At 36.1% G+C, this 15,784-nt stretch overlaps 1 protein-coding gene across 5 annotated transcripts in view; it reads right to left on the bottom strand.

Moving 5' to 3' along the window:
- Positions 1 to 15,784, bottom strand: part of PARP4 (poly(ADP-ribose) polymerase family member 4) — a 118,258-nt gene that overhangs the window by 44,691 nt on the left and 57,783 nt on the right. For all 5 annotated transcript variants that reach the window (XM_072611653.1, XM_072611652.1, XM_072611651.1 and 2 more), the window contains exons 16-21: positions 7,795 to 7,926; positions 7,461 to 7,547; positions 4,326 to 4,490; positions 3,579 to 3,625; positions 2,881 to 2,959; positions 2,295 to 2,432 (exon numbers count right to left, since the gene is read on the bottom strand). In XM_072611653.1, coding sequence (XP_072467754.1) covers positions 2,295 to 2,432; positions 2,881 to 2,959; positions 3,579 to 3,625; positions 4,326 to 4,490; positions 7,461 to 7,547; positions 7,795 to 7,926 — 648 coding nt within the window. The remainder of the gene's footprint in view (positions 1 to 2,294; positions 2,433 to 2,880; positions 2,960 to 3,578; positions 3,626 to 4,325; positions 4,491 to 7,460; positions 7,548 to 7,794; positions 7,927 to 15,784) is intronic.

Below are 15,784 nucleotides of genomic sequence, written 5' to 3'. Positions count from 1 at the left end.
TGGATATGATCAATTTGGGAATTTGTTTTCCTTAACTACGCATATTGTTGGCATTTTCCCCTGTGGAAAAGAGGTGAGAAGAAAATGATTTTTTTTTTGTAATTTTTTAAAAATTTATTTATCTTAAGTGATCAACATTCATTTCCACAAAATTTTGAGTTCCAGATTTTCTCTCCATCTCTCCCCTCCCTCTCCCCCAAACCTTCTAATTACCCCTATCACCAATCTGCCCTCCCTTCTAACATCCCTCCCTTCCCTTATCCTCATCTTCTCTTTTGTCCTGTAGGACAAGATAAATTTCTATACCCCATTACCTGTATTTCTTATTTCCCAGTTGTATGTAAGAACAATACTCAACAGTTGTTCCTAAAACTTTGAGTTCCAACTTCTCTTCCTCCCTCCCTCCCCACCCATCCCCACTGGGAAGGCAAGCAATTCAATATAGGCCATATATGTGTAGTTTTGCAAATGACTTCCATAATAGTCATGTTGTGTAAGACTAACTATATTTCCCTCCATCCTATCCCGCCCCTCGTTTCTCCTGTTCCCTCTTTTGACCTTGTCCCTCCCCAAGAGTGTTGACTTCTAATTGCTCCCTCCTCCCATTGCCCTCCCTTCCATCATCCCCCCCACCTTGCTTATCTCCTTCTCCCCCACTTTCCTGTATTGTAAGATAGGTTTTCATATCAAAATGAGTGTGCATTTTATTCTTTCCTTGAGTCAAATGTCAGAACTATTTTCTTCAGTGAGCTTTTGAACCTCCTTTTCCATTTGGCTAATTCTGCTTTTTAAAGCATTCTTCTCCTCATTGGTTTTTTGAACCTCTTTTGCCAATTGAATTAGCATTTTTTTTAAAGGTGTTATTTTCTTCAGCATTTTTTTGGGTCTCCTTTAGCAAGTTGTTGACTCATTTTTTATTATTTTCTTGCATCTCTCTCATTTCTCTTCCCAATTTTTCCTCTACCTCTCTTACTTGATTTTCAAAATCCTTTTTGAGCTCTTCCATGGCCTGACACCACTGAATATTTATTTTGGATGTTTGGAATACAGAAGCCTTGACTTTTATGTCTTTCCCTGATGATAAGCATTGTTCTTCCTCATGTGAAAGGATGGGAGAAGATATCTGTTCACCAACAAAGTAACCTTCTATAGTTTTCTTTTTTTCCCCCTTTTTTGGGCACTTTCCCAACCAGTTACTTGACTTTTTGGTCCTTTGTCAAAAGTAGGGTATAATCTGGGAATCTGTAAGCTATCAGTTCCTCCAAGGTGGCACAGTCAAGCATGTACACTGGTTTGGGAGCAACAAGAAACTTTTGTGCCCAGAATCTGTGAGTAATAAGAGTTCCTTCTCCACAGCCACCTGACCTCCAGTTCCACCAAGCCAGCACTGGGGGCTGAGATTCAGATAAGCTGCTTGATTCCCCCAGGGGCTTTAGGCAGGGGCAGGGCTGCCATTCAGTGTGAGATAAAGATCAGCTGCTCAGCTCCTCCAGGAGCATTAAGTGGGGGCAGGGCCTCCACACAGGGCTAAGGTAAGAATCAGCTGCTCAGTTCCCCCAGGGGTTTTACAATCCAACAATGGATGCAGGCTGCCACTGAATATGGCCTCTGACCCTGCTGCTGGAGGCTGGAGCTATGGGAAGACCCTACTCCTTTCTCAGCCAGCTGAGAAAACCCTCTCACTGACTTTTGGTGCCTGTGGGTTGAGGGACCTGCAAATTGCCACTACTGCTGAGGATTCTGCCCCTGAGGCTTGCTCTGGTCCTGCTCTTCCCAGCGCCACATGGCCAAGGCTGGGCTGCGCTCACAGCTGGTGCCACGGACCTTTCCTGTCGGCCTTTCAGGTCACCCTGGGCTGGAAATCTCCTCCATTCTGTTGTTCTGTGGGTTCTGCTGCTCTAGAATTTGTTGAGAGTCTTTCTTCACTGGTATTTTATGGGCTGTGGGGGAAGAGCTAGTGTATGTGCATCCTTCTACTCTTCCATCTTGGCTCTGCCCCCGAAAATGAATTTTTAAGCCAAAAAAAAAATTAAAAACAAAAACAAAGGAAAAATAACTAGGGCATAAATGGATTGATGTTGATGTAGATGGAGTGATGAATACAATGGGATATTACTGTACTGTAATGAATGAAGAAATATTCAGAGAAAAACTGAGAAGATTGTATTTGATGGATCTGTAACAGCACCAAGTAATTCAAGTGAAACTGGAATAAACTGGATCATTTTTTCTTCCAAAATGTTTTTTAAACAGTTAATCAATGCAACTTTTTTTCCAAATAAAAAGGGATTTACCTCACTTTCCTTGTTTGGATGCTTTTCAACCCACATTCTTGGGAGGTAAGCCTCTCCTATATGGATCTGGAGAGAGAAGCCTTTGCTGTCTAAGGAACTGTTATCCAAAGTGCTGATTACAGCTTTGCAGTCTGTTTTCTATAAAACAAAAGAAAAAAAATTTGATTTAATTTAATATTGTCCATTTTTTCAAGTCATTTTAGCATAACATCATTTTCAAAGCAGGGTTTAAAGGAGAGCCAAAAAAATTAAATCTAAAATTATGGGCTTCTGATCACTTGGAAGATATGAATTCTTAGGACAAGACTTTTATTTCAGCTACATTCAGGTATATCATGAAATTAAAATTTTGTATGTAACTATAAAGCCAAACCAAAGTAGAAAATAACACTTCTAATTAAGTCACTAGGTAAGTAGACTGTCCTCTGATATGCCTTTCTTTGAATTATCTAATCTGGTTCAAAATATACTTGATAGCCACATTTTAAAAACACCTTATAAATTATGGCAACACTAACAACAGACATTTTTACAAATATGAAATGATTTTTACATATAGATAATAAAGTTAAAAAGACTTACATACCTTTACTTTGAGTTTATGTGTATCACTGGTAATTAACTCTATTATATAGGGCATCTCAATCGATATATTTAAAGAGAATCTATCAAATATGAAGAAAAAAGGATTGGAATTTAATATACAGAGAGACAATCACTTTCCTTCACATGCTATATTTCAATCAAAATAACCTACAAGGGGTTCCTCAGATTTTATACGCTAGCTACTAGTGCTCCTCAAATTACCTTGTATTTATTTTCAATATACTTCTATGTGCAGCTGTCTCCTTTATTGAACGCAAGCTCCTTAATGGAGGGGCTGTTTCATTTCTGTTTCTGTATCACCTAAAGGCACAGTGCTTAGCACCTAATAGGTGTTGAACAAATGCTTGTGGACTGATCACACTCTCTATGAATTGGCACAAGCTATCATCTCCCAAGCCCAGATTATATACCCTTTTCATTACTCCCTCAGAAGCCTTATCAGCTAAATTGCCACCTCCTTTGCAGGATATTATCTGATTTTCTCCATCTGAAAGTATTTTCTGTCCCTTAAAATGTTGCTAGAACATTTTGCAGCTCTTCTTTGCTCCTGTGACCCTCTGCCTTGTATTAAATGCTTATGTGTATTCACTGCAATGCAAATGGAACTTGAAAATATGAAACTAATGTCCTCTAAATTCAGCCACTGAAATATTAAGCCTTTATATACTAGGTACTTACTGTTGATGCATTCCTACTTCCTTAATACAAACTTTCTCCACTGTATCCTATCAAAAATAAAAATGTATTCATCAAGTTTCAGGATGAGTCTAATACAACAACTGAGATGTAAAGAAAATGCTAGGTCACTTAATATACTCACATCAAGTAAATTGCTGGCAACATAAATAATACTGTTAGTTTGCAACTTTGCAAATCTGCAAACATTTCCATGGTTGGCAAATGTCATGCATTTCCCCCTTGTGTAATAAGAGTCACTGTCAATTCAACTCATTATGGAGTAACATACTGAGAAAAGTTAATGAGATAACATCTAACAGCCAACATTTATGGAGTTCTTACTATGTGTCAAGCCCTTTACAATGATCTCATGTGATCCTCAAAGGACAACTCTAGGAGATAGGTGCTATTATCACCCCCATTTTACAGATAAAGAAACTGAGGTGCCCAGGGTCACACAGCTACTAAGTCTCCTAGGGTGGATTTGAATTCAAATCTTCCTGACTCCAGGCTGATGCTCTCTCTGCTGTGCCTCTGGAGCTGCTTCTATTTGCTATTGCTATTCAAAGGAGGGCAACTGAAAATAATTTTTTCTCATTTTTCTTATTGACATGTACCCTAAATTCTGTTATCTTTGGGAAACATTACCTATTTATACCAATGGCATTAGATTCCTTTTGATAATTAATTTAAAAACTATAACTCCAAACAAAACATCACTTAAAATGTAATGTTAAATACACAAACCTGCAGATTTTCATTTAAAGCTTTGTCCTGTTGCCATGGTGCTACAGTGGCAGGCATGAAGAAGTTGGCACATCCATGATGAAAACTGAGCTCAGTAATATAGGTAATTTTGATAAGAACTTTGGCTTGTGGTGGTAAGTTTCCAATGCTCACAGTAAAGACATCCTGAAATGGAGATATTATTCACTTTACAAATGTAAGACCTATCTAGTCCAAGTTCACCATTTAATGTTCTACATCAGTAACCAATTCAAATACAGACAATAAACCTAGCTTCTGGAAAACTTTTTCTAGGAAAATGGGAATAGTGTTTAAGCTTATTTAGAAGATTCACAATTTTGCTGAGGTTGGCACTACTTCCACCAACTCAAACTTTGATCTTTCTATGCCTTGGTAAATGAATTACTGTAGCCAAAAACATCAATCACTGGCCAATGGAGCCTTTATAAATTTTGATAGGCTGCTTCTTAGATAACACACAGATTATCCATCCCTACATCCCTACATGAAGTCTTTCCATCTTGGCAGGACCTGACAAAATTCTAGTCTGGCAAATATCTGTATTAATTCATATGTTTTTTTAAAAGTAGATCAAGATCTTGTTCTGATTCTTGGTGAACCCACTTACTGTATCTTCTTTTTTTTAATGGAGAAAAGGAAATGTTAATCCAAGCAGGATAGCTTGGTCAACATCTGACAAATGTATTCCTCCTTCCCTCATTCCTGTTCATTCATTAGAGGTCCTACACAAAGTTCTAATAGATAATAGACTGACCACTACATCCCACTTCTTGGCTTTAAAGACTGCCTTCTGGGAGAGATTAATAGTCTCACATTTAAAAATATATTTCCTTTGAAAACCACAGGTTTCAGGTTAAAATTTAATCCCACAGAATAATAAGTCTAGTACCAAAGATGTCTCAAGAAGACTATTAAGACAGTGCTGCTTCCTCATACATAAAATTATTTTTTGCCTTATGTTAAGGCATTTGAACGTTAAAGATCTTTTGATATCACTAGTCCCTCCTCTAGTTAGCTCAGTTCAAAGACTGTAAAAAATGATGGGGTTGGACAACATGATCTCAAAGTTCCCTTTGAACTTTACAATTCTATGGTTCTAAAGAAGTGAGTAGAACATCATACTTAGAGAAGGGTTTGAAATACAATTGCTCCATGAATCTAATTTTCTTTATCTATTTGTTTATTCATTTTTTTAAGAGTCCTGAATCTCTAAAGCAAAGGTTGATTGACTACTTATTGGGTTTATGAAAAGGAAACTCCTTTTTGTGTTTGAGTTGGACTAAATGGGGTCAGAGATGCTTTCTAATTCTTGAGATTCTTTGGTTGTCTTTTAAGGCTATTCAGGATGAGGAACAATGAAATACAATTAATTACTTGCTACCACAATCCATTTTACACTGGCAGGTCTCTGAACAATTTGATCCATCACTTATGAATTTATTTAAAATCATTCTCATATTCTTTAATACTCCAGAGTTCCCTTCTCTGTTAAGGAAGCATAGAAGCGGCTGGTATCAGGATCATTCTCAACAAAGTCTTCAGGATGGAAGCCACTAACTCTGCTGAGTTAGCCCACTCTAATGGATAATATTACCCATTTATAGTCATAATAAAGACTTATTCTAATTCCAGTGGTCTTCAATAAGCCCAACATGAAGAGGAAAACTGTACAGCATTCACTCAATTCAAAGTACTCTGTTCTAAGGATAAACAAGAAGTCATCTTGGGTAGTCTTCAGATATATCAAAATAAAATTCACCATTAGGGCCTAGATCTTAATCATGATTTTCTGCTACAGAGAATCCTGCCTAATATTCTTCACACCCAAAGTTTCCAATCAACCAACTGGACAATCTTGCTCTCTCTGTGAAGTCTGATGTAAATATATTCCTGCTACCCAATAACACTAATCTTCCTGTCTCTTTGGGTAAAATCTACCACCCCAAATCATATTACAGTTGAAGATTCTACTCAAGTCAAAATTTACTGAATTTCATTCTTCATAGCCATAGACTATAATTATTTTGTGTTTCCAGTTACCTTATCTTTTGAGTCCTCCTCTTTTACAAGTATGGATGATTAAACCCAGAAATTTTACCCCTTACAAAGATATGGACTTGTTGCTCTGCTGAGGTAGGTGCAATACATACTGTCAGTATTAGTGGCTTCATAGAATTTCAATTTCCAAAGGGAATGTGGGTTTGCATATTTTAACTCTGCAAGTGTTTTGATCACATCTCTGAATGACTAAACACCCAAGAATGTGGGAGTTTGGGAAAGCAAATTTAAAGATTCTGATCTTCTAACAAACTTGTCTGGCTTTATCATTATTCATTTACTAGAGGCTTTTGGTCCAGGCCAGTGACTTCATTGGACAGTTTAGAGAATTCCATAGTGGGCAAATGCCCTTAATAGATGCAAATAGGAAACTCATCTGTCAACTACTGTCTTCGTGGCTTGCCTGAGGGCACTGAGAGGTAAATTCCCTTTTCCATGGGCACAAAGAGGTAATCTGTGTCACAAACAGCCCCTGAACCAAAGTCTTCCTGACTACAAGGCCAGGCCCCTTTCCACTATTCATCATCTTTCAGAAACTTGACTATTAGAAAATTACTTCCTCCATACCCAAATTTTCTGTTTGTTTTTCCACCTTACCACAAAGTAACATCAGTAGATATAGAGGTGGCATAGGAATCATCCAATCAACATTAGTCATTAAGTTACATGGTCTATATAACAAAAACATTATTTCTCTTATTTTTAGTTTAGTTTTTCAATAACACCAATATGATACCATTTTATAATTCCCATCACATCTTTTTGAACGTTTGTGGGGTTTAAATCCAAAATAACATTAAATCATATAACATAAGAAGGAATTCACTGTTCTCAGAGACTACATTTTACAACTAGTGCAGCACTGCAGATGACATGCCAAAGGCCACTGAACATGCTGAATTCTTAGGCAAGGTTTCTCTGATAATAGAAAAGAGTTTTTTGTTTCAAATATTTTCAATTTTTACTTTATAGTAGGCATTATATATTTTAAAGGATTTAAACTTTTTTCCATTTCTGATTAACATGGCACACTAACAAATTAATAGCATGCCATACAGGACTCTCCTGATCCATCAAGTAAGCTCCATGGCCTTGACTGATGGCTTCCCTGTACTCCTGATGAGCTTCTTCCTTTTCCTTGACCTGGAAAAGAGCATTTAAAAATGTTATGACATATATGGTGATTTCATTATTTCATTCAGTAGAGCTAATTATTCAAACCCAAATCCTAGAAATGTTCATTTCAGAAATGAAAAAATCTGAAATGAATATAAACTTGAAAAGTAGCCAATATGTGTAAAATCACTACTCAGAAACCCATTACACCAGATAAATAAAAAAGGGTATGTCTGTAGAGAAAGCAGAATGAGTATAATTCCTTATTCTTTACCTCTCCTATTATATGCTTGCCATTGATGAAAGCTTCAAATCCACACACAGCTGCTTTGTCATCCAAAGGAAAGACATATTTTGTTTCAATAGGCACATGACTCGTATTGGTATATGTTTGAAAAACAATGATCTGGAAACAGAACAAGATCCACTTTGTTAATGAAATGCATTCAAAAACAATTTTTTTTACAAAACATGACCAACACAAACTGTGCAATTTGGGGTTTAAACTGTGCCTTAGTTTTCTCATAGTGCCTACAGATTGAGAGTTGAGACATCTGTAATGCAGAGCCTGAATCATACATAAAAGTGCAATCTGCTCTAATTTTAAGCAGTTGGTGCTTACCTGACAGGACCATGTCTTATCCCCATAAAGCTAATACAATGATAATAACAATTTTGATAGAAGTTCACAATTTATTTTTTAAAAAGCATGACAGTGGGGAAAAGTATCGTATATAAATGAGAAGATCCTTAAAAATGAGTTGAACTCTGAGTAAATGTAAAACCAACAAAAATCTAGAGAACAGATAATAAATCATACCTTCTTCATGTCAGAGAAGTGGCAGGCTTACTAGGACAGAATACTGTATTCATTGTCAAATGTAGTTACTGAATCAAATGTGTCTGCTTAATGTTTTGTTTCATTTTTGAGTCTGGGTCTCTCTATCTTGACCAAGTTACAAGTGCAGTGGCCTCTGATCATCTTGACCACACTGCTGATCAACAGGGAAGCTTCACCCTGTTCTCTTTCTGATTTGAGTCAATTCCACCCTCTTATACCAGGCTGGTGCTCTCTCTATCATCACCATATTGCTGTTGGACTTAGTATAGACACATGATTGACTTTAACTCTATTGCAGCTAAGAACTCCTGAACTCAAGTGATTCACTGGCCTCAGGATCCCTACTAGCAGGGATTATAGGTATGTGCCACCATGCTCAGTTTAACTGATTTTCTTTGTCACAAGACAGGGTTATATATATAGAGAGAGGAGAGAGTGGGGGGTTAGAAATGACAGTGAAGACTAAAGACATTAACAAAACTTTTTTTTTTTTTTTAAGAAAAAGGATTATAAAGGAAAGCTAGGACTCTACGCCCAGCTCTGACACTTGCTAGAGCTGGTGTGAACTGGTCAAGTCAATTCACATATTTGAGGATCAGTTTCCTCATCTATAAAATAGGGTTACACTAAATGAGGCTTAAGAATCCATCTAAGTCAAAATCCTATCAACTTCTACATACTTTATATACGTTTTATATTTTATATATCATATCTACATCCTAAATCCTATATAAACTTCCATCATAATTTGAAGGGCCTACCTATTACTAATGAACCTATAATTGCTACCTATTTCTTAAGGCAGGTTTTAAACTTTAATTCACAGACATACATATTTTTTTAAAGCAAGGAAACTCCAAACATTAAAATTGTAATTACCTAACGGTACATCCATGTGTGTACAGTGCATGTACACATGCACTAAATATATGACAAATGATAAGGAGGAAATATTTTATATTGTTTTGCAGTAGAATATCTCTTATTAAGGGGAGATAAAGCATTAAAATATAATTATTAGTCATAACAAAAAAGGATAACACAAGTGAGCTTTCATAATAAGAGAGGAATTATAATAAAATTCATATTCCTTATTAATATTGTTCAGTTACTGTAGTAACAGACATTCTCCCTCCACCTCCCCTCTCTCTCCATACACACACACACACACACACACACACACACACACACACACACACACACATATATACATATATTAAACTGGATCTGTGATTTCACTAGGGGAACTCTAGAGAAAGAAACTTCCTCTATCAAAAACAAATAATAATACTAACTTGAAATTTTTAAAAATCAGTAATTTAATAAAAATACCTGAAGACTAACTCTATTATGTAGTATAGTAAAATACCCCCCCCCCCCCAATCAAACTTTAGAAGGTAGAATTATAGCGTTCCTTAGAACTTTGAAAAACCCTGGCCTAAAGCTTCAAGTACCAAGATCCATGAGGAGACAATATGAGCACATTGGCCATCATTAATGGGTTCAAGTGACCAGGTCTGAAAAAAATTACATTAAGAGTACTGAAAGAACAGGGAGATTTCATGGCTGAGCTCCCCATCCTTGATCTTTGAAAACTCATGAGGGTCAAAGAATATGAAGAGGAAATTTTATCCCCTCCCTTTTGTCTTTTTTAATAGTATTTTATTTTTTATAATGACATGTAAAGACAATTTTAACATTCATTTAAAAATTTTGAGTTCCAAATTTTCTCCCTTCTTCTCTCACTTTTCCCTTCCCTAAGACAGTAAGCAATTTGATATAGGTTATATATATGCAATCATGTAAAACATATTTCCATATTAGTCATGTCGTGAAAGAGAAAACAAACCAAAAGGAAAAAACCACAAAAAAATAGTGAAAACAGTATGTTTTGATCTACATTCAGATTTCATCAGTTCTTTCTTTGGATGTGAATAGCAGTTTTCCTCATGGGACCTCTGGAATTGTCTTAGATCACTGTATTGCTGGGAATATTTAAGTCACTCATAGTTGATCACGGTCCAGTGTTTCCAATGTTGCTGTTACTGTGTACAATGCCCTCCTGGCTCTGTTCACTTCACTTTGCATCTGTTATGTAAGTCTTTCCAGATTTTTCTAAAAGTGTCCTACTAGAAATATTTAATAGCACAATAATATTCCATTAGATTCATATACCACAACTTGTTCAATTATTACCCAATTGATGGGCATTTCCTCAATGTTTCAATTCTTTGCCACTAGAAAAGAGCTGCTATAAATATTTTTGTATATATAGGTCTATTTTTCTCTTTTTAAAAAAATCTCCTTGGGGATACATATCTAATAGTGATATTGCTAGATCAAAGGGTATGCACAGGTCGATTGCCCCTTGGGCACAATTCCAATTTGCTTCCAGAATGGTTAGATCAATTCACAACTCCACCAGCAGTGTATTAGTGTCCCAATCTTCCCACATCCCCTCCAATATTTATCATTTTCTTTTTTCTGTCATATTAGTCAGTTTGATAGGTGTGAGGTAATACCTTTGAGTTGTTTTAATTTACATTTCTGTAATCAATAGTGATTTAGAACATTTTTTCATATCTATACATAACTTTGATTTCTTCATCTAAAAACTGCTTGTTCATATTCTTTGAGAAAAGAAAGTTTTAAAAAGAAGAAATATAAACTGTCAGCAACCATATTAAAGAGTGCTCCAGATCTCTAACAATAAAAGAACTGCACATTAAAACAACTCTGAAAGTTCTCTACTTCATAGTCATCCAATGGGCAAAGATGACAGGAGACAAGAATGGCAAATACTGGAGAGGCTGGGGGAAGACAGCCACATTAATGCATCATAGGTCAAAATTTGTCCAAGCATTCTGGAAAAGCACTTGGAATTTTATTTTTTAAAAAGTCACTAAATGTCACAATTTTTAAAATGTTTGTATCCTCTGACTCAGCGATACCACTAATTGTTGTTGTGTAGTCATTTTCAGTCATGTGTAACTCTTAATGACCTCTTTTGGATTTTTCTTGGCAAAGATACTGGAGTGTTTTGCCCATTCCTTCTCTAACTCATTTTATAAGTCAAACTGAGGCAAACAGTGATAAGTGACTTGCCCAGGGTAACACAGCTAGTCAGTGTCTGAGGCCAGATTTGAACTTACGTCTTCCAAATTCCTGGCCCAGGCCTACCCATTATGCCACCTAGCTGCCCTGATACTACTAATATGCATGTATAAAACAAAGAAATTAAACATGGGGTGAAGGAGCCACATGCATAAAAATATTTATACAAGAGTTTTCTGTAGTACCAAAGAAGTGGAAGGAAAACAGGGATTGTCTTTGTATCTCTAGCACTTAGCACAGTGTCGAGCATGTAGTAGGTGCTTAACAAATACTTCTTGACTGACTGACTGAAAGTATATGCCCACTGATCTGGAAAAGGATGAACAAATTGTGGCATATGAATGTGACAGAATATAAATGTGCTATGTGCTATGATGACTATCAACAATTTAGAGAAACTTGGGAATACTTGTATGAATTGATACCAAGTCAAGTAAAATCAGAGCTAGAAGAACACTTTGCCCAATGACCACAATAAGGCAAAGTAAAACAATATTGAAGACTTGTGAGTTTTGATCATTGCAGTGACCTTTCAGTACTCCAGAGGACTGATCATAAAATATGTTTCTTGTCTTCTGGCAGAGAAGTAATCAACTATAGGTCCAGAAAAGGGATACATTTCAAGACTTGGTCAACATGTTGATTTGTTTTGCTTGACTATACTATCTGTTACAAGGAAAGGGTCATTTAACAAATGAGGGAGTCACTGGAGCATGACAGGGATGACTGAAAAAAAGAAAGGGACATTAATAAAAGCCTTTTTTTGGAGGCAATCAGGATAAAAGCTTTTTTAAGAAAAGACTCGTGGGGAAATAGGAAAAAAAAAACATTCAAGCTATAATTTATGATGAAAGGCATCACAGGACTCACTAGAGGTAGGAAAATATGACCCTGATTACTCCAGAGTGAACCCTACTTTCACTAAGTTTACATTTGGTACACTCATGGTTACTTTTCCTGATATTTACTGCACTGACACAAAAAATGTATTTACCCTTGACCTGTACTTGATGAATCTACTTTTCCAACCAATCACTGACAGTTGGGTTTAATGTAATTGTCCTACTTTGTATATTTTCTATTCATATGTATTCATGCTACTGTGTCCTTGATTATAGGCTAAAAAAATCAGGAACTACAGTTATTTGGTCCTCTTAATTTGCCACTTGATTTTTTTTTTATAATGGTAGAAAAAGGTACTTTTGCTAGGACAGAAATTCTATCAATATCCATGATATATCAAGGCGACTTGAAAAGGAATTTGGCATCTCAATCCTTTTCATTTCAGAATAAGACATAAACTTGGCAGACGCCATGAAATTAACAAGGTATTGATCTCATTCCAAGGAGAAATATCTCTAACTCAGAGTCAAAATGCACAGGGAAAGCACAAAGTCACATTACTATAGAGCTTCTATTTGTAGGTCAAGGGCAGTCTATGGGCTGGAAGCCCAGCCATAAATTCAACTAAAAGGTTTTTTGTTTTGTTTTAAAGTATGAGTAATTTTCTCTACTTAAGTCCCTTTTCCAATGCCTCATTACGACATGGAGGTGACCCTGGGCTCTTGAAGGCAATAAGAACAGAGCACAAATACTGGCAGGTCCTTCCATGCTAGAAAAAGTTTGAGTCTAGCAATGTCTAGATGTCTGACATCTGAGGTCAAGTCTAGGTAAGTTTAGAAAGACACGTTACTAGGTTGGTTACTGGGTGATGATTTTTCAGCATGGTAACTCTCAAAAGGTCACCTATTAGGCTATAGAGGGGCTGTAATCTGTATTACTAGTGGAAGTACCTATAACAAAAACACAGTTACCTGAAATATTGAAATATAAATAATTTAGGGGCAAATTTCCCCACAACAGAAGTCTCATCAGATTACAACATAATATGAAATGTAGGTAATTACCTCTCTCATGATAACTGCTCATTAACCAGATAATGTTAAATATGTGAATGTCATGACATGTTGGTTCGATGCTTCTTGACTATACAAAACAACCCCCCCCTCCACATATTTTGAACATGTGTTAGAATGTAACCATAATTTAAGTAGATATCATATACTTAGGTTTCAGTAAAGCACTCAAAAAGTATCACAAACTATCCTGATAGATAATATGGAAAAATGAATGTTAGATGATGGTACAGAAATCGCTCAGTAATTGAACTAAAAGTCTAGTCAACAGGTTGATGTCAACCTAGAGGGAGGTCTCTAGGATATGCATGATTGTGTGAAGCTCAATATTTTTGCTAATGACTTGGATGAAGCAAAAGAAGGAATATTTGTGAGTGTCATAAAGCTAGCAGGGATAGTTAACATGATAGATGACAAAATTCAAGAAGCTTCTTACAGGCTGGAATGACAAGCCCAAATAAACAAGTAAAATTTAATAAGTATAAATGTGAAGAACTACACCTTAATTAAAAATCTTTCTTCTAATTATACGCAAAAACAATTTTACACTTTTTTTGTCTTTCCAAATTTCCAAATTCTCTCTCTTCCTCTTTCCTCCCCACCCCCTTCATTGAGAAGGCAAGCAATTTGATATAGGTTATATATAGGTGCAGTCATGGAAAACATATTTCCATATTAGTTGTGTTGTGAAAGAAAACAAGAAAACACAGACCAAAAGAAAACAAAACAAACTCCAAGAATAAGAAAGAAAGTTAAAAAAAAAAGAGTATGCTCCAATCTGCTTTCAGATTCAATCAGTTCTTTCTCTGGAAGTGGATAGCATTTTTCAACATAAGTCTTTTGGAACTATCTTACATCATTGCATTACTGAGAATAGCTAAGTCATTCATAGTTATCATTGCACAACATTGCTATTTTGGGGTACAATACTCTCTTAGTTCTGCTCACTTCACTTTGCATCAGGTCATGTAAGATTTCTCAGGTTTTTGTGAAATCATTCTGCTTGTCATTTCTAATAGCACAATAATATTCCATTACAATCATATATCATACTTATTCAGCCATTTCCCAGTTGATGGGCATCCCTTTGATTTTCAATTCTTAGTCACCACAAAAAGAGTTACTATAAATATTTTTGTATACACAGGTCCTTTCCCTTTTAAAAAATCTCTTTGGGATACAGACTTAGTACTGGTATTGCTGGGTTAAAGGGTATGCGCATTTTGATTGCCCCTTAGACATAGTTCCAAATTGCTGTCTAGAATGGTTGGATAAGTTTACCACTCCACCAACAGTGCGTTAGTGTCCCAATTTTCCAATATCCTTCCAATATTTGTCATTTTCCTTTTCTATCATATTAGCCAATCTGGTAGGTGTGAGAAGGTACCTCAAAGTTAACTTCCATTTCTCTAATCAATAATGATTGAGAGCATTTTTCACATGACTATAGAGTTTTGATTTCTTTATCTGAAAACTGCCTCTTCATTTCCTTTGACCATATATATCAGTTGAGGAATGATTCCTATTTTTATAAATTTGACTCAGTTCTCTCTGTAGATTTGAGAATTGAGGCCTTTATCAGACAAACTTGCCATAAAATTTTTTCTCCCATTTTTCTGCTTTCCTTCTAATCTTGGAGGCATTGGTTTTGTTTGTGCAAAATCTTTTTAATTTAATGCAGTCAAAATTATTCATTTTATATCCTCTAATGCTCTGTATCTCTTATTTGGTTATAAATTGTACATAGATCTGACAGGTAAATTATTCCACGTTTCCCTAATTTGCTTATGGTATCATACTTTATGTCTAAATCACATAATCTACTCTAACGTCCACTTCCATTTTCTGGGTAAGTTCATCCCATTCACATTCGCAGTTATGATTGCTGTGTATTTCCCTTCATCATACTCCTTTCACCCTGTATATTCTACCTTCTCTTTCCTTTCACCCTGTCTGTCCTCAAACATGTTTTGCTTGTGGTGCAAATCAAAACAACTCTGAGGTACCACATCATACCTATCAGATTGGCTAACATGACAAAACAGGAAAATGATAAATATTGGAGAAAATGTGGGAAAATTGGAACACTAATGCATTGTTAGTGAAGCTGTGAACTAATCCAATCATTCTGGAGAGCATTTTGAAGCTATGCCCAAAGAGCTATAAAAATGTGCATACCCTTTGACCAGCAATACCACTTCTAGGGGGCAGCTAAATGGTGCAGTGAATAGAGCACCAATGCAGGAATCAGGAGGACCTGAATTCAAATCTCACCTCAGACACTTGACACTCACTAGCTGTGTGACCTTGGGCAAGTCACTTAACCCCAGCTGCCTCATCCTGGGTCATCTCTAGTCATCCTGATGAATATCTGGTCACTGGATTCAGATGGC

This window comes from Notamacropus eugenii, chromosome 5 (genome assembly GCF_028372415.1).
Source record: "Notamacropus eugenii isolate mMacEug1 chromosome 5, mMacEug1.pri_v2, whole genome shotgun sequence".
NCBI classification, from domain to species: Eukaryota; Metazoa; Chordata; class Mammalia; order Diprotodontia; family Macropodidae; genus Notamacropus; species Notamacropus eugenii.
The sequence above is the reverse complement of the archived record's forward strand: the minus strand, read 5'-3'. Positions and strand labels throughout refer to the sequence as shown.